Raw genomic sequence first — 27500 nt, forward strand, 5'->3', positions numbered from 1 at the left:
CAAACTAGTGGACACCAAATATCACATTAGTGAATCCAACCATGCTTTATCTTTTCTTGCTGCAACAAAATTATTTCAAGATGCTGTCTTCACCTGGACTTGTGGCTTTCACAATCCACATTCTGTGTTTGGAGCAGATCTCGACTTCCACAATGAGTGCATGATTAAGTAAATGTATTGGTATGAGTCACCCTCCAAGGACTTGATACCGAAATTTCCTGGCAAACAGCTTGCATGGAATCGAGTTTTGCCAGAGTTGGATCAAGGCCTGAGAAATGGCAAGGGCTATGAGCTGAGTGGTATCCGAGACCATTTGATTAGTATTGATGATCAATGTAACTTCCACAATCGAGATGTTAAAACAATTTTGATAGACCAACTTGAAAGTGAGATTTATTTCACATATCCTGATGATTTGCACAAATTGATGATGGTAGTCAGTGTTTCAAATAATGCTGCAAATGTGTAAGGTGAGTGTACTCGCACTGTTGATCCTGTGAAGTTGATCAGGCTATGGCACCGCACCCACGTCACTCTTCACAGCCCTGGAAAAAAATAGCATACTGTTACTCTTTCTCATAATTACAGTTAAATGTAATTATGATGCTTCTTTTAGTATATGCTCTGGGGGGAGTGTGGCTATGTGACTCTTTGAGTGTGTCACCTTTAATTTTATTATTCTATATGACAAGTCATGTCTAATTTTCTATTGTGACAGCCATTTTGATGGGCATCTTAGAATTTTACGAATTCGGTCAACTTCAAAAATCATAATCGTGGTTCTAATCAATTCCTTGGTATCAAAAACTTCAATATCGACAAAACTATCAACTTCCTTTGACACTTGCTTTCGGAGATATGATCATTTTATGCCTGGTGTTAGCTTAATGGTTAGGGTGGTGGGCTTTGGCTCCTCAGATCCTGAGTTCAAATCCACCTTGGCTATTGAATTAATACTAGGTGGTGTTGACTCTGCCTGTCATCCTTCCGAGGTTGGCAAAATGAGTACCAACTTGCTGGTATACTGTGTCGGAGTGGCGACCCGTCCAGGATTGTGTCCAATAGCCAAGCTTAGGCAACACCAACACTCTGCACAGAGCATGGTCCCAATGGATGGATAGATATGATCATTTTGAAGAAGTGCCCGAAAAGCAGCAATTTAGGGGAAGTGTTTTTCCATTACAATGGGCCCCATTGGCATCATACAGAGCCCTGAGATATTAATATGAAAATTGGATTGTTCAGAGCACTTAATGAGGAAACTTTTGGCCAGTTTTGGTTACTCTCCATACAATATTGTGTAATTGAGAAGACATCAAACTTTGAGCTACTTTCAAAGTGAAACCGATTTTTGGCTAAAATTAAGTAAAATATGGCTATTTTGTCCAGTGAACCAAGGTTTAAGGCAACAATTCATATTAGAAAGTTGTTCATAGAACCCAAGCAGTCGAAATCAATCAAAATGAATAATTTATGGGTGCCTAATAATGATTTATTTCATGAATCTCCAATACCATCATATTTGCCACATCGTGCACCATTAAAATTCCCAACTCGGCTCTGCAAAGAAAACGAACTTGACCTGGAGGTGTCACCCAAACTTTTTTTGACGGTCGTGGCATATAGAACAAGAAAATTTAAACCACCGCTCTAAAAGAGTCACGTACACGAACTCCCCCAACCTCCCTCCTCCCAGAGCCAAGGCTCTCAGCGTTCGTCCTTGACAGCCTCCTGCAATTTTGCATGAGGCTGGAATAATATTCCCCATGCGATTGTACTTTTGAGAGGCATTTCTTCAATCAACAGGATTTCCTTGGCATCCTAAAAAATCGCAGCCATGATCTTGCTGGCTGAGGGTGAGGTTCAAAATTACATGGATGGTGGGGATCCCTTGTGTTTCCATTGCATGGAATCTTATTTAGTTTTGAGATTACATTGATGAAGCTATGTTTGTTTAGTCACCGGTTACTGGATGAGCAAGAAAGTTGATTGGATCATCATTGAACAGCTTGAGAAGTACGCAACATGATTACTGTCATTGTTGTCGATCATGAATGCTGTGGTTTCAGGGGACACTTCTTGCAGAGACTTTGGCCAGGTCAAAGTATTCATAGGTGGGTGGTGGTGGTGGAAATGCTGGATTGAGAAATGCTGGCCTGAACATGGCGATCCTCTATTATGAATGCCTCGACCTGGACAAAAGTTTGTTGGTTAGTCACATATTTACCTCAAATTCAGCTGCTCTTTCAGCTACGAGACGAGGGTATGCCTTTGCTCTACACAGCCCCCAGACGTTTGTGGATTTCCTTTAAGCTAGCACCTTCTTTATATAAAAACTCGATAACACCTCCATGTTCAGTTTTGTTCAAATCCATAATTACAGAATGAATAAAAGTTATGGATTATACTCTGAAATTGAAAATAATGTCAGATTGATGAAACTAAGGATGTATAACAAGCTTACAGGAAAGTTGATAATGAGAAAAGAAATCCCATGGTTCTCTTGTGCCAATAAATTCCCCAATCATAAAATTTTGTGAGTACCCAATGTATGGTCGGTATTGATCCTGTTTTCATGACTTGCCATCAGTGAATCATCAGTGCTACAGGATGTTATTAACCTCCGCCATCGAAGATGGACGGAGGTTACTGTTTTCACCCCTGTCTGTTTGTTTGTTTGTTTGTGAACAGTATTACGGAAAAACTCCTGGACGGATTTAGACGAAACTTGGTGGGGGGATTAGGTATGGTCCAAGGATCATGCCATTATATTTTGGACTTGGTCCAAAAAAAACCCAGAAAATTTTGCAACTTCTTTTCAAAAGAATTTCGATTTTATTTCAAAAATATTTGAATTTTTTTTTGCATTTCCACATGTTTTAAGTGATTTCCAACCCCCCCCCCAAAAAAAATTGTTAGAGAAAAAAAAATTTGTAACTTTTTTTTCAAAAAAAATTCGATTTTTTTTTTTTGGCATTTCTACATGCGCGTCGATCTAGTTTAGTTTATTCAATCGTGGTTCAGTAGAGTCTGATCCGTTTTGACCTACAATGAATAGGATATCAGGTTCACTTAAGTGACCCAGCAGTATTGGCGGCGGAGGTTTTGCACTCTACCGAGTGCTCACCCTCTAGTATTGTAACTGCATTCCTTACAAAGTGAAACAGTTAAGCTGGCAAATGAAGGAAGAGAAAAGAAGCAGGAAGCGAAGGGGACGTGGAGTTGGTTGTGATGGAAAATAAAATACAAGAACGGAATATGATGCGATGCTCATAATTCTTTGAATGCAAGTGTCAGCTTATCAATGACAATGTCCAATTCAGATCATTCAAAAAGCTTGCTACTGAGATATTCATGGAAAGAGATTTTGAAACGCTGTAAAGTAGCATATGTGGTTGATGGAAAAAGGTTTTGAAATACACGATTCATTGTGAATGATCCCGTCTTGGGCACACATTTGAATTGCTGTTTTGTGTGTGATTGTACGCATTATATTTGATATGAACCTGGAAGGAAATGAATGGAATACAGTCAAATCATCTCGGGTAGATTTTATCCAATCTCTTATCGAGAGTCTGGTGGGCACTGATAGTGCAAGTGTGGGATTGAGTTGTAAAGAGACAGAGTGAAGATAAATTCTCACATTTTACTCTATATTGGATGTTTCAGAGAGCTTTAAGATAAATTATTTCAAAGAGAAAATCTTCATTTTTTCTGCCAAGGTATTTTGCCACCCTTGGGAACGATGTCTACAAGACAGGTGCATGTGCCTCATTCCAAACGAATGTCCACGAGTAGGTGGTCCGGTGTGCTCCTTGGGTGGGAATCGTCTTCCTTCCTATTGCAAGCTGAAGAGCCTTGAGTGCTTGAGGCAGAACAGCAAATATGCATTCAGCAATTTTATGCCTTGCTCCAAGCCAAGTACGATAACTTTCTACATTCTCATTAATCTATTAGTCTGTATTCTCATTCTTTGCTGCCTGGTATTGTGGGTTTTGCATATACAATTCATGATTGATCAGCATATTAATCTCACTGCATTTCTGGATGACAAACAGCTTAAATCTAAGTTGTTTTTTTATATTTCCATCAAGCTTTATCAATTTTACTGTTTTGAAAATATTTTTCTTATCTATCGATGTCTATAGCTCTCAGTTGAAATGCTTTATCATTATCTGATGTATCATAGTAATAGGTTCAAATGAAATGCACTCTTTAAAATTGCTTTTGGTATCTATCAATGAAAATGCCAAACTGGTAGTATAAAACTGAAATGTCAAATTTCAAAAACCGAATATCAGTAGATCTATTCACCATCAAATTTATCACTTTTTATCCTCAGAATAAAAATGAAGTCAAGTATGAGAAAATGCACGTTCAGTCAATTTATCAGTAATTTCTATAGATGCAGCCCAATTCTGGCCAATGATTGGCAGAAATGAACATGTGATGTCATCTGTGTTTCACAGCTACACATGGACCCTTTAACAAATACGTGATTTCATGTGTTTTGCAAGACTGCTCAATTTAAATTACTTGGAAATGCAATGAAGTTGCAGTTGCTGCTTCAAAGATTACTGATGTTATCCTGAATACATTTCATATTATGATAGCTCAGCTCAGCATTGTGTGCAAGTTCCTGATATCTATTTCAGCAGATGCATTTGCCTCAACTTAAGCAGTTGAGAAGAAATATGGTTTCAAAATGACAATTTAATATCTTGCTTTCAAAACACTATTGTATGTAGATTGCATAATTTCATCAAGAGTGGTGAAGACGGAAAAAGGATGAAAAGCATGCTCAGTTTATAACTCATTTTATTCAGCTGTTTTATGGTGGTAAGTGATATGACAAGAAAACATCATTCTCGGTCATTACGCAAAGAAAAAGGGCCTCAGTACCATCAGAAAGTGCCATCCATTCTTCTTTATTTCCAGTTGCAACATCAAAGAAAACCTGTGCAGTTCAACAATACAAACAAACAAAACCGAATACAAAATGTTCACAACCCTATGCTACATAAAAGTATTGATTAAACAAGAAAAAGAGCAATTAGAGATTGCCGACACTCGCCAGCACTTGTTTTGTGTGGCGCTTGTGTACTGGTGTATTATACAATTAATAAGAGATAGAAGTCTGGAGACGGCGATGGTTCACGAACAATGTACACGGTTCGCCTTTTTTTATTTTTTGACCTTGAAGGGGACGCCACGGGCAAACTTGCGGGAATCGGGAAAAACGTAAATGATGAAAGTTGTAGTGCTCAAAGAGCACTACTTGCCTACCAACTTTCATTCGAAACAGTTGAAAACCCAAGGAGCTCGATGCCCAATTTATTGATTTTTTTTTGACATTTTCTAAGTTCGTGACCTTGTGACTGACCTTGGGATGAAAATGAAAAATCGAGCTCTGTGGGGTTATGTGGGTGCCATTGGGCTAACCAAATACCGAAACCCCTGCCAGATTCGACAAACCCCCTCCGAGAAGATGTAACTGGAAACCGGCTTCCCGCTAAAAACATGTTTTTTGGCCGTGGCTCCACCCATAATGGGCGCAGCATACGCATTCTCAGGAAAACACAACTAGATCATGGTACGAACGTCCCACCCAAATTTTATCAGGATCGGATCAAAACCCACGGACCTATGCTCGGGACAGACAGACAGACACACACACCCAGAACAATTATAGTGGTCACTTACTGACTCGTGAACCAATAGGCACAGTACTGCGTTGAAGTAATCAGAAGGATCCCAAACAAGCAAAAAGCAAAGTTGAAGTCATCAGGCGTAACCTGGATAGGATTTGCATTTCAGCTGCTTCTCCACCCTAAAACCCATCCAGGCACAGCAAAGTGAGCCTTATTAAAAAAAAAATATACATCAAAAAGAACCCAGATCAAAGAAACTAAATAATTCTGGCTGCCAGACCATGCATCCGATCAAGTTGAATTTTAAAGCATGCCTTCCCCATCACTCTTCAACATAAATCTAAAGTTTCACATCGATTGATTAAGCGGTTCCAGAGAAAACGTTATTTAATATTTTCTTCAATCCAAAATGACTGCCAAACCATGTGACCTATAAATTATTTCTTAACAAACTTGGACACCCAAGGCTTGGGGAACATTTGTGTGAAGTTTCCCCTCGATCTGTCCAACCTTTCTGGAGAAGAAGATGTTTTATAGGTTTTTGGGTAAATCCAATATGGCTGTTAAACCATGTGACCAATGATGTCATATGTGTGAACCTTTTATTCCTCATGGATAGGCAGTTATACTTGTAAAGTTTCACCTCGATCTGTTCAGTCACTTCAGAGAAGAAGATTTTTTTTGTTGTTGGCAAGAAGAAGAAGAAGAAGCAGAACGTTTTTTTTTTAATGAAGATATGGGGAAGGAGATGTTTGATAGAGAAAGGGTGAGAAGGATTGAAATGGATTGATAAAGAAGGGGATTTTAAGACTGTGGAGAATCACAAAGGGGATAGAACCTGCTCAACACACACAATGGAATTTCCCTGTCTGTTACGAGGGGAAAGGTAACCTAACTAAACACAATTACTAATGAGATATCGAGCTGAGGATCCCTGATGTACGACTCCCCAGGGTATTTTCAATAACCGCAAAAATATTAATTCTTCACATTTGATGATGACGTAACATAATTGTGAATGTTTTAAATAGGTTGAAGCACTTATAGCAGAAAGTCCTGAAAGGCATTTGCCTTGTTTTTTTAATTTTCTTTTTTTTTGTAAACTCGCAAATAAATGTACCTGTTCCCCAATGATGGGAAAAGCTAGCCATGTTGGTGGTGAGAATAACCACAGAAAATGACAGTTAGGCAGTTGTCTGGGGAAATTCAATCCATCATGTAGCACTCAACTTCATGTAGGGAAGGCCAGAAGGAGTTACATTGTGTGTTTGTGGATTTAGAGAAAGCTTATGATAGGGTGCCAAGAGAAGAGTTGTGGCATTGTATGAGGAAGTCGGGAGTGGTGGAGAAGTATGTGAGGATCGTGCAGGATATGTACGAGGACAGTGTGACAGCGGTGAGATGTGCGGTAGGAATGACGGACCGGTTTAAAGTAAAAGTGGGATTGCACCAAGGATCGACTCTGAGCCCTTTCCTGTTTGCAATGGTGATGGACAGGTTGACGGACGAGATCAGACTGGAGTCTCCATGGACTATGATGTTCACGGATGACATCATGATCTGTAGGGAGAGTAGGGAGCAGGCTGAGGCGAGCCTCGAGAGATGGAGGTACGCACTGGAGAGAAGGGGAATGATAGTCAGTCAGAGTAAGACGGAGTACATGTGCGTAAATGAGAGGGAGGGTGGTGGTATGGTGCGGTTGCAAGGAGTTGAGGTGGGGAAGGTGAATAGGTTTAAATACTTGGGATCAACTGTCCAAAGTAACGGAGAGTGTGGGAGAGAAGTGAAAAAGAGAGTGCAGGCAGGATGGAGTGGGTGGAGAAGGGTTGCAGGAGTGATTTGTGACAGAAGGGTAGCTGCAAGAGTGAAGGGGAAAGTATATAAGATGGTAGTGAGACCAGCTATGTTGTATGGTTTGGAGGCGGTGGCGCTGACAAAAAGACAGGAAGCGGAGCTGGAGGTGGCAGAGATAAAGATGCTGTGATTCTCGTTGGGAGTGACGAGGATGGACAGGATAAGAAATGAGTATATTAGAGGGACAGCGCAGGTAGGATTGTTTGGAGACAAAGTGAGAGAGGCGAGATTGAGATGGTTTGGACATGTGCACAGGAGGGAAGCGGAGTATATCGGGAGAAGGATGCTGAGGATGGAGCCGCCAGGCAGGAGGAGAAGACGAAGGCCAAAGAAGAGGTTCATGGATAGGGTGAGGGCGGACATGCGGGTGGTTGGAGTGTCAATGGAAGATGTGGAGGATAGAGCGAAATGGAGACGGATGATCCGCTGTGGCGACCCCTTACGGTCGCAGCTGAAAGAAGAAGATGCAGCACTCAACTTCACCAAAGGTGGTGGTGTTCAATCAAACTGCAACAATGAGGAAGTACACCCCATCTTTCTTCATGGGGATTCCCGGGGGTTCCCCGGTGGAGCCGAAGGAGCCGCTAACCCCACTTAAACCTGGGTAGAACAACCCTTAACCTCTGTGACAAATTTGGTCAAAATCCGTCGAGATGTGTAGAAGTGTATATGTAAGACAGACAGACAGACACACAGACAGATCGACATTTATAGTTATAGATATACACTGCATGTTTTGCTTTCAAGTAATTATGAGGATTGGGTAGTGGGTGAGTAATACGTGTTCAGAAGTGGAGCAATAATATTGGCAAACTCTCTGCCAAGTCAGAGATTTGTTATGAGTTGTGCCTTCTGCTCGGAAGTCAGATAATATCTCCTTCATCAACCATCCTTGCTGCTTATGTATGGCATGAGCAAAAATCACTTTCTCTTTGCCACAAAGCTCAATGTTCGATGCTTTGGTTTGAACCTCCACTTGAAATGAGTGAAATCAATCATTTTGAGAATGCCAAATGATTCTCACTCAGATTTCAACATCACTGTAATGTATCATCTTATCAAGTTTAAACTTTCTTCGTAAAAGAAATGAAGCTTCATAAGAAGAATACAGAGAAGACAAATTAATAATTTGGTCAAAAGATCAAAGGTCAGCATCACATAAAATCATCAATTTTGATCCAGTTGACCTGAAATTTTAATAGTTTGCAGAATGGGTCACTGAATTAGTTCACCAATCAAAAGCTTGAAGCAGATTGTTTTTTTTTTAGATCAAATTATCAAAGGTCATGGTTGCATAAAATCATCCGATGTGTTTTTATTTTTATTTTATTTTTGCTGCTTCTGTCATGTTTAGCATATCTAAGAAGTCGAAGTAGAATGAATACAAAGCGGTTGCGGACTGGCTTTGCATTTTCAGATGCTTTCTAGTTAGCTTGGCCCCCTTGTGGCAGAAGACAGGGTTATGCAATCGTGTGTGTGTGTGTGTGTGTGTGTGTGTGTGTGTGTGTGTGTGTGTGTGTGTGTGTGTGTGTGTGTGTGTGTGTGTGTGTGTGTGTGTGTGTGTGTGTGTCATTGATTGTTATCGCCTCAATTTGGGTTTCCGAAGGTGGAATAGAGCCCTCCCGGACTTCAAGTATCACCTTCATTTCAGTGAAGGATCATAATTCATGGCCTCAGTTGTGTTGTTCTCAGAGTTTTGTTCCGATGGCTCTTTTCAGGATCATCACTGAGCCCCAGACAACCTCCAACTGTAGTTTGTTTGTGGTCATGTTCCCAGGGATGGTGTGAGGATCTTTGTGAAGTTTTTCTTTATCATTCCTGTTGCTCCAATTATCACTGGTACGATTTTGGTGCACTACAGCTTCCAGGATCTTTTCACTTCATTCTTGAGGACTTAATATTTGGTCATCTCTATTATAATACCAAAGCTGCACACTAAAAACTCGGTTTGCCGTCACACGATCCCTATGAAATTGCTGTGGCACTTAGCGGACATGCCGACAAAGTTTGGGAAGTCTTGGCGTTCCATAGTACCACTTGCATTTTGCACAATGCGTATTTTTTCATTCCGCATGTACGGTCTGTCGTCTGCTACCAGCTATGTTGTACTGCTATCCCGTGCATGTGCACGAGTATCGCTAGTTTTCTTGATTTGTGTGTTATTTAGACCAAAATCACTGGGTACTGAAACCTCAATTAACAATGCCTTATTTTCCTCTTTGTATCTGAGTACTATGTCTGGTTGCAGTTATTTGTTTTGTATGCTGATGCTGGATGGGATCATCAGGTCGTACGTGAGCATTTTTTCCTCGTTTTTCCTTTTGGTTCATGTTTCCATGAGTTTTGTGGAACTGGGATATTGAAATTTCTGCAGATGTGTCAGTGAATTACTCTACATACCTTGTTGTGCCTTTGTGTGTACAGCTGTTCTGACATGAGTTTTTTTACATCCCGATAGGAGGTAGCTCGTGCTTTCTATTTCTACCTTGCATAACCTACACTTGTCTAATTGTCTCAGTCCTGCCTTTTTTTTTTAAGCCAGTTGTGTACTGTCCTTTGTCTTGGGCATTTATAATGATTCGTTCTCAGAGTCAATTGAACTGACGTCTTCGTAGCCATTCCAGTGATCCTTCTTTGTCTATCCCCAATCTGTCCAACTCTTTTATTGATTTATTTATTTATATTTCCCTGCTCTTTTGTCTTTCTCCCAGTTGTCACTATTTATCTGTTGGTATTTCATCTTGTATATTTCTTTTGTCTTTTTTGCTATTGTTGGGGCTGTATTTGTTGCTGTTTCGGTTTGGTGCGTGAAATCTTCTATTCGCACCTGTTTTTGGAAGTTTTTTACAAGGTGAGTGAGAGATCTTTTCTGGCTTGTTGTGTTCATGCTTGTGTATACATTGTCTGCGGTAGTCTGTTGAACTTTTCACAAACTCTGCTAATCCTCTAGTGGTCGCTCTGTGCACTTGATCAAGTTCCATTAGGCCACCACCTCCTCCTTTCCTTGGCAGGTACATTCTCAGGATGCATTGATTTTTTGCAGAACATTTTGTGGATAGTGAGGAGTTTCCTTGTTTTGATATCTCGTTTTCTGAATTCTGCTTCTGGCCAGTTTACTATTCAACATCTATATTGGAACACTGATACTGCTAGTTGGTGTATGGCTTTGATTTTGTTCCATGGAGAAAGGTATATTTTCAGGATCAGCCTCATTCTATGCAAGTATTCTTTGGTAATTGTTTTCCACATTTTTTATGTCTTATTTGGTGGTCCTCTTCTACTCCAAGGTATTTGTGAGATGCTTCGTTGTCTAACTCATTTATTGTTATATCTCGGTTGATTTTATGCTGCCCGTTTTCGTTGGTCTATCTTTTATGAATGTGCACTTGGCACACATATCTAGGCTTGTTTCTTTGGATGTTCTTTTATTGGTTGCTCGGGTGTATCAGTGTCCTTGCTCATTAATAAGATTACTTAGTGGATCCAGAGCTAGGCAAAACAGGAGGGGGGAAAGACTGTCTCCTTGAAAGATCCCGTGTCATATCTTCACTCCTGGTATTTCGATCTTTCTTTCAAATGCTGCAGGACTAGTGTGGTATTTCACAGATCCATGGCTTTCGCAATCAGATTGATTATTTGGGGATTTATCTTGTACATTTGCATGCACTTTATCATCCATGAATGTGGGACACTATCTAAAGCTTTTTTATAGTCTATCCAGGCTGTGAACAATTTGCTTCTTCTGGTATTGCAGTTTTTCAGTACGGCCTTGTTTAGTAGGAAGTGGTCTGTTGTTCCGTAACATCCTCTCTTGCATCCCTTCTGTTCTGCCTCTCGGCCTCCTTGTTGTGTTCGGTGGTGGTACATTGTTTCTGTGATTATTCCTGTTAAAAGTTTGTACGTTGTTGGTAGACAAGTTATTGGCTGGTATTTGTGAGGTAGTTGGGTCTGATTGACAATTTTCTGGGTATGAGCAACGCCCCTATAAGTAATATTTTAATTATCATTGTGACATCATAGGTCACATGATATGGTGGCCATCTTAGATTAAACGTAAAAAAAAATTAAAGCATTAGATCTCTGAAATCGCTCAACAGAAAAAATTGAAACTTGGCGCATCTCATTCTATTCCCAATGTGGAATAAAAGGATTGTAAGGGTGATGTCATCGGTTAAGTGGTAGACCAGCTATAAAAATGAACAATTTTTTGAAAAACTGTCATTCTCGTCAAGTTTAATTCGAGTGCAAAGCAGACACAGATGGGCTTTGCATTTTGAGATGCTTTCTAGTTATCCCGCACCCCAGAGGGAGGGAGCGGGATATTGTAATCGTCCGGTTTGTTTGTCTGTCTGTCTGTTAGCAACTTTACGGCAAAACTGCTTTAGCAAACACTATCAAATTTAATCCACAGGTGGGCAATGAACCTTGGACGACCCCGTTAACTTTTGGGTCCAATTGGATCAAAGGTCAAGGTCAAGGTCACGAAAAGATCAAAATCGTTTTTCGCTCATAACTTCATTAAAAATGATCTGATTTACTTCAAACTAAGCTTATAGTGAACCTTATTCTATTTGTCACTTATAATCCTACCCATTACTAGAGTGAAAAATGCATATTTGTGAAGATCGGTAGGGTCCGAAGTTTTGGGGGTCATGGTCATCGGTCAAAATTACATATTTTCCATTATAAATCAAAAAAGGTTAGGAATATGCGTGTTTACTATAGAAGACATATATCAAGTCCTTTATTGGCTTTCATTTGACACCATGACCTTTGACCTAACGTGGTCTTGAAAGGTCAAAATCATTTTATGGTCATAACTTCGTCAAAATGGTTTAATTGACTTCAAACTTAGACTAAAATATTCCTTATTCTCTTCCTTATAATCAACATTCAGGTTAAGGATTTATCAAATTTAAATTTGATCCCCAAAATAACTTTATGCCTTCAATGGGCGGGATTTGTTGTGCCTGGCACCACTTGTTTTTTTTTTGTGTTCGAAAATCATGGAAAAAATGCACTTGCTCATTTCATTTTACAAAACTTACAATTATAGGTTTTGAAATCGAAGTGAAGTAATCTTTGAGAGACAAGATTAACTTACAAGTTTTATTTTCAATTAACTTTTCAAACGAGTATTCTATACTTGTTGATTTTTCCTACATAATCTAGTTTGGTAATGAAACTGAAGACCAAGAAGGAACCCGAAGAAGTAAAGAGCAAAAATGGAGTCATCAGGTGGAACCGGGATAGGAGTCGGGTTTCAGCCGCTACTCCACAACCCTCAAACCCATCCAGGTGCAGCCAAGTGAGCCTTGCAGAAAAATTTCTGCAAGAATTCACTTCTCCTGAGGGAGCAGATAACGAATGAGAGAAATAGAGTAAAATAGATGAAAAAGAAGAAAAAGCAAGAATTCGAGTAATTAAAGAGAATTGTGGAAAAAAAAATAAGTGCGTGAAAGGAACAAAGAACAAAGATGTCGGGGGGAAAAACCCAGACAGATAGATTTCAGCAGTTACTCCCCAGGCTCAAACGCAGCAACATGTACAAACAAGCAGCGGTGTTACAGTAGTGGCCACCAATTGTTCTTTGGAAGCGAGATACATCACATAGCTGTGTAATGAAATCAGCCTTTTCCTCTCATTCAAGCAGCATGATTAATCCATTTTGTCATTAAAATTAGAGTATTTTTTTTTCCTCATCAAGCAAAACTGCATCAAACTCTAAAGCTTGGCCATGTAAGAATGGTTTGCCTCAACTTGGAATTTTGCTTTCACTGATTGGGCAAGAACTAAAAAAAAAAAGAAGCAGGTTTTGCATTATATAGTAATTCTTCACATGTGATGACATTACGTAACTGTGAATGTTTAAAATATGTTGGAACATTTATAGCAAAAAGCCCTGAAAGGCATTTTGACTTTTTTTTTCTTTTTGTTTTTTTTTAATTTCATTTTTATTGTAAACATACACTGCATGTTTTTGCTTTCAAGTAATTATGAGAATTGGATAGTGGATTGGTAATACGTGTTCAGAAGTGGAGCAATAACATTGGCAAACTTAATGCCAAGTCGTAATAGATTTGTTCTCGGTTATGCCATTACAGGGTTTTCTATCAAAGAAGAGAGAGGACAGCTGTTTCTGCAGATCTCAGGGGATTGGCTACCTGTTTGTGCAAATATGAACATGCCAACTGCTAATGCAGCTTGTCGACAGCTCGGTTTGAGCCTGTAAGGTTGCCTTACTTTGCCATTATTTTATGGTTAACATCCCTCAGTGTGAATGTATAAATATTACAGAAGTAGTTATAGATGGAGGAACCATTCAGAGCTCGTGATCATAACGTTGTTAGAGCTTGGCTTAAGTTAAGAGTACAAATGAAAGTCAATAAGGTAAGGATGTTGGACATCAAAAAGGAAGATTTTGAAGTCACAAGATGGGGATTTTGTTAAGTTGATTGTTTTTCAGTTTTTAAAAACAGATTTTAGGAGAGGTGTAAGGTAAAAGTGGCAGAGATTCAGGGATACCATAAGAAACTAGAAGGACACTTGGTAGAGCGCATACCTCCGCCATGCAATGCCTGATCCACAAGAACATATCGGGCCAAATACATTTTTCAAATATCATGCTATGTATCGTTTTTGGCCTGGTGAAGAATCACTTTGAAAATTAAATAATTCTCGTATCCAGATCCAGACTCATATCTTCACCGAAATTGAATCAATTCGTCCTTGCCACACACCCAAACTGTCCACAAAATTTTATCTGAATCCGTCGACAACTTTTTGAGATATCCTGCACACAAACAAACAGATAAACAGACAGAAAGGGGTGAAAACATAAGCTCCTTCACGTTCGGTAACGGAGGTAATTATTCCAGCCAAAAGCAGAGTTAGAAAAAGAGAACTTGTATTTTAAAAAAGAACTCCCAAAGAAAAAAAGCATTTGTGTAATTTTTGGCATTTGTACCATTATTTTTAATGTACCTTCCAATTAATTAATGTATGTTTGCCCCATCAAACATGCACAGATTAATTCTCTTTCTATTCGTGCCATCATCGATTGTATATATTTGACCTGTGTTCAGGCTCTTGGGAAGGTGCCGGCCGATTCGATGGAAAAGATATCACAATGAAAAAAAAAAATCACAATGTTGCTGAAAATAAATGGTTGATCGAACATTGTCAAAAAAACTGGGAGAGAATGGGGTGTGGTGGTAATGGTGGGTATGGTCGTAAAATTATGCAGTGGTGGAAGAAAGAATAAGGTGACAGTGGGCCAGAGTTGACTACATTCAGAATTCTTGAAGGAATGGAAGAAGGGGAATGTGATAACGGATACACGGAGTTGTCCACATACAGAATAGAGGGATAAAGGAATGGAGGTTAGCATTCAGCTGATAATTGGGGAGGGTAACAACAAGTGGAATTCTGGGAGAAGACATGTGACCTGGACAGGCAGGGCAAGGACGGAGGGATGAGAAGGCAGGACGAGTGAGGCTAAAGTGAAACGATAGACAACATAATCTACCAAATCTGCTTTAGGTGGGTGAGAAGCAGACCATGAGACTCAGCCTCCTGCTGAGATATGTCAGTGACATGGAAAGCCCTGGATTCAATCACCTTCAGGGGAGCAAGATTGGGAGCAGCTGCACCAAACCAGAGTTTGGACCTTCACTCTGTGTTATTTCTGAGTAAAGCCATGTGCACTCTCATGAGCTCTGGCTCAGAATGGACTTAGCACTGCAGAAAATACAATCATGTCCACAACACACAGGTTGTAGATACAGTCTGAATTCCATCCAGGCAATGGCACCCACAGCAATGAAAGAGCAACAATTCGCTGTGCACAACCGACACACATATGACACAAGTTCTCAGCAAGAAGACTGCTCTTGATAGTAGCCTCACCGAGACCTCTTTCCAGCATGCCAATGCCACTGCCTGCATCAAGTGAAATGGACATCCCGGCAGAAGGAATGTTGGATTATCATCTGACACACATCAATTTATTGTCTAAAGCTGAAGACGGTAAATTTTGAGTCCTCCTGAGCACCTATTCTCACTGCACTGTTGTATATTCCTTGGTCCTCGCTTGGATTAAAACACCTCCATGATTATGTATCTCTGCATCTTAGCAATTGTTTCCAACAATCTGAGGTGGTCTTTCAGTTACTTCTGTCACCATAGACCTTTACGGGCGAGGCCCATGTGTGTCACATCCTGCATAGACTCGGTAATGTGTCGAGATCCGGCCCGACCAGTTTAGATCTTATTGCTTTTTCATGGATTCCTTTGTTCCTGGTGCTCAAAATGTATCCTTTCTTGGGCTTTAGACAATACATTCATGTGCGTCAGGCCATAATCCCACAATCCTTCTGCCAGGATGTCCAATCAACTTATTGCATGAACAACAGCATGGAGACAAAAGAATTGCTGTGTTACTTTCCTGTAAATGAAAAGCTCGACATGTAAGATCATAAAAAAAAACCCATAATACGAGATACCTTTAGCTCATAACATATTGTCGCATCAGAGGCTCAGCTGACGTGGATGCTCTGCACCAAAGGTCTAATAGAGACCTCCGCAAATGTCCGGAATGATGTTTGAACTTACTGTGTTCAGAATGAACTATTTAACAAGTTACGATCCCCCAAGGATCATTCAAATAAAGGCGAGGCTGGCTATTGCTCATGTGCGAAGGCAGCAAGGCGAGAAAATGTTTCTTTGCAATTAAAATGATTGATTAAAATGTATGCGAGGAGAGAACAGGCAAGACGTTCATCAGAGATAAACGGAACAGACCAGGCACTCAAAGAACAAATGAGTAGGGAAGCACACACACTTATGTACAAAAGAAAGAACCCGCTAATGGCTTCAACAATACCAGATTCAAATCGTTGACAAAGGAGGAAGTGGGGACTCGAGGCAGGCGCAATCTGGTGCTGCTGCACTACAACCCATGGTTGCACAAGCTGGAATGGCACAGAACAAAGGTGCAGCACAAGGTGGAAGACAGAGGATGGCGATGAGAAGGAATGGTGATGAGGATGTGGCATTTGCGTCTCCACTCAAGGTTTAACTCTGGGAGTGATGAAGCAGAGATAGAGAGAGCACACATACACACACAATTTTTATCCCTTCTTGGGACTGCCAATGGCTGGTCTTCATTGGCCATTCCACAGGACAGAAGGGTGGTGGAGGTAATCTGCCATCACATCCACCCCACCCCCATCTGGACCTCCGTGCAGCACACAAGGCGCTTATCTAATGTTCTCAGCAAGATCTCAGCAGAATTGCCATCCCTGCTTTTTTTGTATACCTTGTCGAGGCTCGTGTGAGAGCTAACACACAACGCACAGCAAGGGGGCATGAGACAAGAGGGGCGGGAGTGGAAGGGACAAAACAGTGGGGAACAGAGACATTAGGAGATCTGTGGAAGGGAGAGGGATGGCGCAGGGAACACGGGGGTAAACAAGATGGACATTACAGGGACTTTCAGAAACAAAAGCAGGGAATTTGAAGGAGGTGGGTTTGGGGTGGATTAACGGGGGTAGAAAAAGATCGAGGATTTGGATGGGGGACGACAAGAGGTCGTGGTGAACAGCTGTTTTGAAGGCCTGGAGGGGAGAATGGGATTGAACAGAGTGAGGGAGTTTATTCCAAAGGCGGGAAAAAGAGGAATGAAAGAGTGAAGGTGAGCAGTGATTTGTGATTTTGGTAGTTTTACTAGAAGGGGATTGTTGGCGGACCTTGAGCGCCCTGCGGAAATATGGTGACAAATCGCATAAACAGCAGGGGGGGGCGAGACCGGAGAGGGGATGGTAGAAGACAGAAAGGCCACTGACCTGCCTGTGGTGAGAGAGTGAGAGGCCCAAAGACTCAGCCTCATTGCGGGAGATGCCAATGATCCGAAATGCCTTGGTTTCCATAGTGTGAAGCCGAAAAAGGTTGGAGACAGGAGCACCAGCCCAGAGGGGAGAGCGGTACTCCATCAGGTTGGGAATGAAAACTTTGTATGTGGTCAGGAGCTCAGGTGGGCCGAGGAAGGACTTTGCACCATGGAGAATTCCCAGTCGGCGACTGGCTTTGGAGGCCAGGTTGGAAATATGGCTTTCCCAGAAAAGATCATGGCAGATCGTGAGACCCATAAGCTTGAAAGAAAGGACTTCTTACAGAGGATTGTTGAGAAAGTGGATGCAGGGTTTTCCAAACGGTCCTTTCGGAGAGACACAGTGAGAGTGTGAGATTTGTCCGGATTGAAAGACATGTTCCACGTGTTGGACCAGTTTGTGCTTTTACTTAGATCTGCAGTGAGCGAAGAAGCTGCTGCTTGCTGGTCTGAGGGATGACAGATGGTACGGCAGAGGGTGGAGTCATCAGCAAAGAAATAAAGAAGATTTTCCAGAGAGTCGGGGAGATCGTTGATGAAAACTTGCTTGTGGTGCTTTCAAAGCATCCATTATGTCTTGTAAAGTGCATTGATATCGCTGTTGCGGTGCCCTTTCATGACACTAGTCCTCCACATGGCCTCATCTGTGCAGGATTTACACAATACAACCTTGCTCTGTTCTGCTTTAAGGTTTACAGTCACTGCCTCCTTGGTGCACGTCTTACCATACGGCTTACCTCTCACAGATCCCCGATACAGGTGTAAATTTAAGCTACTCGAGCACACGAACCAAGCTAAAATCTTAACACAATCGATCTATGGACCCCCCCCCCCTTCCATGTAACAATATCATTATGCTGTTTTGCTTGTGCAGCATTAAAATCCACAACGTTTTATACATGCATCTGTGAGCCTTCTTAAAGAGGCAGTACACACTTCGATCCTTTTCACTCGGTGTTGACTTTACGTTACGTCATTATCAGGTGGTGTTTCCAATGCAGAGGCTGGCTCTTGTGGAATGCCATTCCTATCTCATCTTCAATATCTTGAAAAAGTTCCGTGTTTGACTTTCTCATCAATTCCATCATCCTGTCTGTCCATTTTCTTGGTTGCCTTCCTCATACTCTTCTTCCATCATTAGTACCTCTCAGTATTGTTTGGGTGATGCATAATTTGGGAAAATATTTCCACCACCTCTTTGCTATATAGTGAACTGGTATGGGTACCCCGCGTTGCCCCGTGCTGTTCAAATCCTGTTGGCATTTTAAATATATATATATATATATATATATTTTTTTTTCATTTTTGTGATGGGACCGAAGACACTTCTCGATTATAAGATTTCTTGTTACACCCACCATTATAAATACTGGTTTATTAGATTTTCTTTCTTTCCATTTAATTAATAATTTTTCTTTCCATCAATACTTCAAAAAGCGATCGGTCATTGTTGGACATAGCTTTTAAAATATTCTGGAGTTCTGCCCATTGTTGCAGTATTGCCCACTTCGAGAAATTTGCAATCATGAATAGAGTTTTTATGCTCATTTTTCTCTTCATTGGAGCTTCTTTCATGCTGTTAAAAGCCAATCTGGACATCTCAATTTTTCACATTGTTTCTGCATAATCCCATCATCAGAAAGAAGACACCCGACAAACACAAAATATTTTTTTTACCTCTGCCACTAAAGGTGGATGGAGGTTATGTTTTCACCCCGATATGTGTGTTTGTTTGTCTGTGAGCAGGATACCTCAAAAGCTTGGTGGACAGGTCCGGTGTGTGACAAGGACGAATTGATTCGATTTTGGTGAAGATCCAGATCTGGATCCGATGACTAGAGTTTTAAAAGTGATTCTTAACCATTGAGAGATCAGGCCAAAAATGGTATCTCAAAAAGTCATGGCTGGATTCGGACCGAACTTAGTGGACAGGTTGGGTGTGTGATGAGGACGAATTGATGTTGGCAAAGCACGGCTCATCCCAGGCGGATACTGGACAATTCCTTTTCTGCTGCCCTTCTCCCACCTTTTGTCACCTCTGGTTTGTGTATCACCGATGATGTGCAGCTCCCCTCCCCTCTCACTCACCATTTGTCTGTTAGCCCAATCTCAGGGTGGGGTGACCCTTTCACACCCCCGCCCCAATACTCTGGTGACTCAGCTGATGGCTACGGCCATCGAGCCGATGTCTCCCGCCAAAACTAGTGCTGAGGCCTAATGAACACTTAAAAATAAACCAATGTCACCCCCAGCGTGACCAGTATCTTGCCAAAATGTGAACATGAGTGACTTATTTATTCGATTAAAGTTACTCAAAAAATAAGAGTTTCGTCGACCTTGATGCTTGACCTTTTTGTGACCTTGATGCTTGACCTTTTTGTGACCTTGACCTTTGACCTTTATATTTCCGTACGGTTAATGGTATCTCTCCAGGACCGTTGTACATGAAATATCAAGAGATTTTGATGAGAACTGAGGAAATAAAATTTTCATGAAAAATCCGTTTTTTTCGTCATGACGTCATCAAATGACGTCATAGCGTCAAACTTTTGAGAGATCTGGAAAGCACTTATCAAGCGCTTTCATGTGAGGTATTACTCGATATGGTATCTAAGATTTCAAAATTTGACCTTGGGGTCAAAAACTTTCGACCTCCAGCGCTAACCATGAAGGTCAAGGCCGATCACCACCAAAAATTAATCAGCTGAGCGCCAGACCATGAACTATATTCCCATGAAGTTTAAAGACGATCCGGTCAAAATTACTCAAAAAATAAGGGTTTTGTCGACTCCCCTGATTTGCGACAAAGTGACCTTGATCTTTGACCTTGACCTTGAAAATTTTATGCGCTGATTGATACGTGATTACAGACAAAAAATAAAAATACAAGCTGACTAACATATCTTGAAACAAGATAATGACTTACATATCTTGCAAAAACTTCGTTTTGGCAAGATAATAACATAAATACAGGTTTCCTCAGATAACAACATAAAACAAAGGCTCACAGGGATGGTGGTTTTTAGACACAGACATGAGGAGGGGTGGATCTAATATCACAATTAATTACTTTTGCTTAATCTAAGACATTCATTAAGGATCTCATTAAACTATACCAAGCAATACTAGCCCCGAGGAATCATTTCCACAACAATATATTGGTAAAATTTATACTACCACATCTTATGATGCCTCCATAATGTAGTTGGTTTAAGACTTTTTTTTGTGGTCTTAGGAGAACCAGGAAGTTGCGATGCATATTGCTGCCTATTGGGGGTACTGGGCTCATGGTTCGAAAATATTCCCACATATATATATATATATATATATATATATATATATATATATATATATATATATATATATATATATATATATATATATATATATATATATATATATACTGAACAAAAATATAAACGCACCAACCTAAATATCTAAGTCAAGATTGCCATTATGGGAAAATGGTCAAACCGATGATATGTTTGAGCAATGGTTCCTTTGTTTTGCTCAAGACAGATGTTCCCATTGAAATTGACCACTCTGAGTGTGTGGACTCACACGTTGAGTAATCCTTCCCATGAGCACCATGGGGCTTGACAGAGTGATGGTCAGTGAGCGTGACCAGGACACAAACACTCCCTATAGCTTGCCCTATAAAAGGCCTCACCAAAATGTGGACTGGTACCAAATGTAAACATGCCACAGATGTCACAAATCTTGAGGGAGCGTGCCATTGGCATGCTGAATGCTGGGACGTCAGTACGGACCGTTGCAGCACACTTCAATGTCCACCACTCCACCATTAGCCACCTGAGAACGCGCCTCAGAGAGACTGGAAGCACCGTGAACCACCCACATGCCCGGCGACCACGTGTGACCACCGCCGGTCAGGATCGTCACATGAGGCTGCAACATCTCCGGGATCGACTCCGACCGGCCACGAGGACTGCCGATGAGACTGTCGGGCTGCATAACAGGCACATTTCAGCCCAGACGGTGCGTAACCGCTTGAGGAAGGCCAAGCTTGAGGGAGGCCAACACCCGCTACTGACTGTGTGAACTCTGACAGTGACACCTCGGTTGTGTCGGCTGTTGAAGCGCAAAGACTGTCGCCAGAATTCTCAAGGAACTCTTTGAAATTTAATGCTCAATTGTCATGGATTCTATAACCAAATTGTTGTGAAGATTTAGTATTAATGAGTTCGAGGTAAAATAGTAACAATCGCTTGGTGCGTTTATATTTTTGTTCTATCTATATATATATATATATATATATATATATATCTATATATATATATATATATGGATATTTATATATGTATTTGTATATATATACATACATATATATATATATATATATATATATATATATATATATATATATATACGTATATATATACATACATATATACATATACGTATATATATATATATATATATATATATATATATATATGTATATATGTATGTATATATATATATATATATGTATATATGTATATATATATATATAATGACCGTTTTTACAGCCATTTTTCCCTGCTGTGCAGGGGTTGGGCTTTTTCTTGAGGCAATGTTTTTTTTTATGGCCGGATGCCCTTCCTGACGCCAACCCTGGTCGCCTCTTACGACACACAGGGATATGGTACACCTATTCTAACCGGGGCATACACCGGGACCAGTACACTGGTACTCATTTCGCCGACCTCGGAAGGATGACAGGCTGAGTCAACCCCCTGGTGTTAATTCAGCAGCCAACGGGGCTTGAACTCAGGACCCTGGGATCCCAAGCCACCACCCTAACCACTAAGCCAACACCAGGCTATATATATATATATATATATATATATATATATATATATATATATATATATATATATATATATATACACATATATATATATATATATATATATATATATATATATATATATATATATATATATATATATATTTCTAGTTTTTAACATCTTGCCCTCAAATGGTTTCTGCATACTGCTGCTTCCCTTCTCTCCCCTTCTACTTATCTCCTCCCAAACTCCTTCCATTTTCTTCTTACTCATCCCACACACCCTGAACTTCATTATTCCTTTTATCAATTTCGGATTTTATCAATTTAACCCCCTCCCCACAATGCGTATGTAATAAATATATGACCATAAGCACATTTTGGATGTCATCTATTATTTTCGAACATCATGGAAAAATACGAACTCACTAGTATGTGGTGCATACACCCAACGATCAGTTTTAGGTGCATACACCAAACAGCCATTGTTATGACACAAATTGATGACGTTTGAAAAGTAAATATTATGGAAGGATAGGATTGGCATGATGCAGCACATCTTTTCAGCAGAAACTATAGTGTGCCTGCATGGCCATCAGGTCCATGGGTCCGATCTTCTTCGGCCTGACGAGTAGCATGATTGGCAAGTAGAAAAGTTGAAGGTACGATGCAGGTATGCACACTAAGCACTTGCATGTGCAGACCCAGCGTATTGCACCGATAAAGCTTAAAGTTCAATCAATTGAAACGATGGCATTCTGAATACAATCCTTATTGGTGGTGTTTTATTTAAGCAGACATGTATTGCTTTACTGCACTCTGTGTTGCTTTCATTGCACCCTATTGTTGTCCAATACCAGAGGAGCAAAAACAGTACAAAACAAAAAGATGGTGAGCAAAACAAACACAAACAGTAGCCAGGCTGTGACGAAGCTTTTGTGTAAAGGATGGGAGAGCTCGCTAGCCGAGTGCCAGTACAAGCTTGGCAAGTACAACAAATGCCAGAGACTCGGTCACATCCACATCAACTGCTACAAGGAAGAGCGCGGTGAGTTCTGTGCATCTGTTTGGAGTATTATTCATTGTACACATAATACTTACCGGTCAGAAAAATCTGTGTGTTATCCCTCAAGGAAATGATTGGCTTCCACAGGATGTAACATCAGTGAGTTTGAGTGTGCAAACAAGAAATGTGTGCCACGCACAAGGATGTGCAATGGTGATGACGATTGTGCAGATCGCAGTGACGAGTTGTGCTGCCAGAGTAAGTTGAAAAGAAGCAACATCATCCCCTTTCAACACTTACACCTGGAGAGTGCTGTCACAGACGCGGTGTTAAGGAACAGGCCCATTGCAACCCTAATGCAAGAATAACCGAGCGTAAATTTTATTTTTGACGAGAATTGCTGTCGTGACTATATGAATGTTTTCAAGCCTGCATGGCCACCAAACTTAACTTTTTTTGAAACATACATAATTACAGTGTAACTCCAATCCTTAGCTTAAGGCATACAGTGGAAATCCATCGTACGGAGATTAGTCTTGGAGAAGATATTTACAAAAATGTTAATTAATAAATCCAAAAACCAATAAATAGCTGTTGCTGCTGCAAAATAGACATTCACATATCAGTTGTTATGAATTCCATTTTGGTTGCTCAGGAAGGAATCACAAGTCACTTCTGAAATAAGCATTTTCGAAACTGCATTTTGTATTCTTGAAGCAAAAAATTGCAATTCTCTCGTCAAAATATCGGCATGATATAGATTTTCATTGGCTATGGGGGCCATCTTGGTTGCTCAGGAAGGATTCACTGTTTATGGTGACATGCTCAAGTCACAATTGCTCCAGCCTATAAGTTGCTATATTAACCTATGTATAGCAGGTATATCCATTTGGAATCCATCAACCTCCGAATTGCAGAAACCGGTCAAATTTGAGGCAAGAAGATTGGATTAGTGTATTCAATGTGAAAGTAGAAAGTGACATTAGCATTGAGTTTTTAATGAAGAAAACTGCCAGAGGAATTGCTCTGCATTATTAACGTTACTCTGACCTTGTTTCTGCCTGCACTGCACAGCTGCGAGTAGTATAAATATGCCGAACTTATTCAAGCATTTGGCACTCTGCCAGCAAATTTCCAAGCAACCAGACCAATGAGACATTCCATGCACAACCAACCTGCATCAGCAAACCGTGGAACTGAGCCAGTTTGTTTCCTAGCAACAGGGAAGTTCTATTTAGCTGCCAACTGGTACAAGAGAAACTTGAAACCCAGCCAGCTGGTTACCGAGCAGTCCCACCATGTACACACAACCTTGCGTGTTGCGGACGCAGAGCCTGGCCATCCATACGTAACCCTCAGTTGGACTCTGCGACTCTCAAAGATGTTCAGCAAGATTGAGTCGCAATTTCCTCTTTCACAGTGAATACAGCTCCTTTGCATTATCTCCACCCAAACAAAGATTGCGACTGATAAATATTGTCTCACAAAAGAAAGCCTGAGAAACTTGTGTTGTGTGAAACGAATGTTGAAAAACGATGGAAGCAGCTAGATGAATATAGGATGAGTGGATTTTGATGCAGATACAAGTCCACGACCCAGTGTGCATCGACCTGTGGTCACCATCCTTCCATATCCTTCGATCTGTTTTGTTCAAAGGCGATTGAGAAAATAATAATTAATGGTGAGGAGGCGATTCAGATCAACACTGATAAAACTGTTCATCATAGTGAATGAAACAGAGGCCAAAGACATCAATAGCTATTGCAACTTTTGGCCGAAGGCACGTTTGGCACATTTATATCCACAGTTCAAAATCAGAATGTGAAGAAATATCAAATTCTTGTGCTGACACTGAACACGGTTTTTTTTTTCTGAGTTCGGTCTGCACTGCATTTGAGAAAGTATTCTGAACCAGCTTTCATGAAATGGCCACAAATTTCAGACAGTCTTGCATTTACTGATCACGGTTCACCAAAATTGATCCACTGGCATTGTTTAATTTCTTTGTCTGGTGTACTGGTCTGGCAGAGGAATTTTTTTTTTCCATTGAAGGCCAAGTTGCCATGTAAAGTGATAATGACAAAAGAAAACGCCTTTCAATTACTGAAGACACAATCACCACAGCCAATGCAGCGAAGGCCGATGCAAATGCATTTGCTCTGGGAATCGCAATTCACCATTCAGCAAAGCTCTCTCAAAGGACTTCAGCATTGTTGCTTCCACCACCGAAGGTGGACAGAGATTATGTATTCACCCATGCTTGTTTGTCTATTTCTGAGCAGGATATCTCAAAACGTTGTGGGCGGATTCAGACGAAATTTGCTGGACACATTGGGTTTTTGACAAGGACGAACTGAGTATATTTTGGTGAACATCAGGATACTAGAATTTTTAAATGATTCTTCGCCATTGAGAGATAGGGCCAAAAACGATATATAGCACGATATCTCAAAAAGATGTTGATGGATTATGACAAAGGTTGGTGGATTAGTTGGGTAGGTGACGAGAACAAGCTGATTAGATTTTATTTAAGGTACGGATGCAGATCCGGCCTATCAGTGGGATATAAAACGAAAACTATTCAGTCTGGTTGAAGTATGCACTCTACCGAGTGCCCTTCTAGAATTTCACATTGTCATCATCAAGCATGGTAATGCCTGAGCCACACAACATCTGCAGCTTGGATGTAGTGTTCTTCCTGGTTTTCATCAGGGTATCAATACAAGACTTGCTTTGGACAAGAATGACTTTGCAGAAGAAACATTTATAGATAATTGAATTGAGCACTGTTTCAGTAATAAAATTCCACAGTGTAGCTTACTTTAGTTTGTTCCATTTTACTCATCAACACTGCTTCCTGTAGTATTTCTCTCACACCACTCCAATACGTAAACCATTTAGAGAACTGCATATTAATTACAGTTAATGGAGCCATGGCTGGTGGAGGATTGTACAATACTTCGGGTTAGTGGAGCCAAATTTTGGATCTTATTGTGGATTATGATGGAAAATTTCACTAATGAGGGAATGGAGTGTGCACCTTGTAATATTTATGCATCACGCTTGATTACATCTCCTTTAGACCTAATGATTCCAAATTTTGAGAAACAAAATGACATTCCACTTGATGTAAACACACCCAATGATGAACACTTTGTGTTAATAAGAAAATGATGATTTGCTTTACCTTATTGAACGAGAAATTGATAACAATTTTCAAAAGTTGATATTATGATGTCAAAAATCTTTTCAGACTGACTCGTTAAAACAGACAGACAAACATGGTCACCAAAAACACATTCATAGAAATAGTCTGAATTCGCACACAAGAGATGTCAATCAAGCACAAACAATTTAGGCAAAATGATGAAACTATTTTAGAAATGTTGATTGGAAAAGATAAACACATCGAGATTATGCGTTTTCAAAGAGAGGTGAAACCCCCAATAATAATTTTGAAATACCTTGAGAGTATCACAAATAAAACAGTTAACTTTTCTCCCGGTCCGTCGAAACTGTGGAATATCAGAAGCATAAACGGGGAAGATTTTATTTTGAAAGTGTGTGGATGATAAAAGGAAATTAAACAAGATAGAGCTTTTGAGAGGCACAAACCTCAGGGAGAAAATTATTAGGAGAATAACAGATGTAACTAAAGTGGCACTCTGTAGAGTGCATACCTCCGCCGTCCGGAGACAAACACCGCTGCCCCGACGCGTCTGGAGACAAACCCCGTCCAGACAAAATCAATCTCCGGATATGTCGAGAGAGAGACACACACACACACACACACACACACACACACACACACACACACACACACACACACACACACACACACACACACACACACACACACACACACACACACACACACACACACACACACACACACACACACAGAGAGAGTTACACACGAACGCACAGAGACAGATAGAGATATAGATGAGGGTAGGGGAGTTTGCAATGAGAATATGTGATGTTTTATGTGCAAAACACACACACACACACACACACACACACACACACACACATGCCACTCGCTGGGGATGACGGGGCACGGGCCGCTCGCTCGGTGTGACGGGGCACGGGCCGCTCGCTCGGCTTGACGGGGCACGGGCCGCTCGCTCGGCGTGACGGGGCACGGGCCGCTCGCTCGGCGTGACGGGGCACGGGCCGCTCGCTCGGCGTGACGGGGCACGGGCCGCTCGCTCGGCGTGACGGGGCACGGGCCGCTCGCTCGGCGTGACGGGGCACGGGCCGCTCGCTCGGCGTGACGGGGCACGGGCCGCTCGCTCGGCGTGACGG

The 27500-nt window shown here is 40.9% G+C and overlaps 1 protein-coding gene across 1 annotated transcript in view; it reads left to right on the forward strand.

Moving 5' to 3' along the window:
* CFI (complement factor I) overlaps nucleotides 1–27500 on the forward strand; it is a 139198-nt gene that overhangs the window by 22579 nt on the left and 89119 nt on the right. Inside the window, exons 4-7 of the mRNA XM_085897142.1 lie at nucleotides 3723–3921; nucleotides 13610–13733; nucleotides 23047–23234; nucleotides 23340–23450. Coding sequence (XP_085753268.1) covers nucleotides 3723–3921; nucleotides 13610–13733; nucleotides 23047–23234; nucleotides 23340–23450 — 622 coding nt within the window. The remainder of the gene's footprint in view (nucleotides 1–3722; nucleotides 3922–13609; nucleotides 13734–23046; nucleotides 23235–23339; nucleotides 23451–27500) is intronic.

The sequence above is a fragment of the Eptatretus burgeri genome, chromosome 10, assembly GCF_056783735.1.
Source record: "Eptatretus burgeri isolate ZD-2024b chromosome 10, Ebu_testis_v1, whole genome shotgun sequence".
NCBI lineage: Eukaryota > Metazoa > Chordata > Myxini > Myxiniformes > Myxinidae > Eptatretus > Eptatretus burgeri.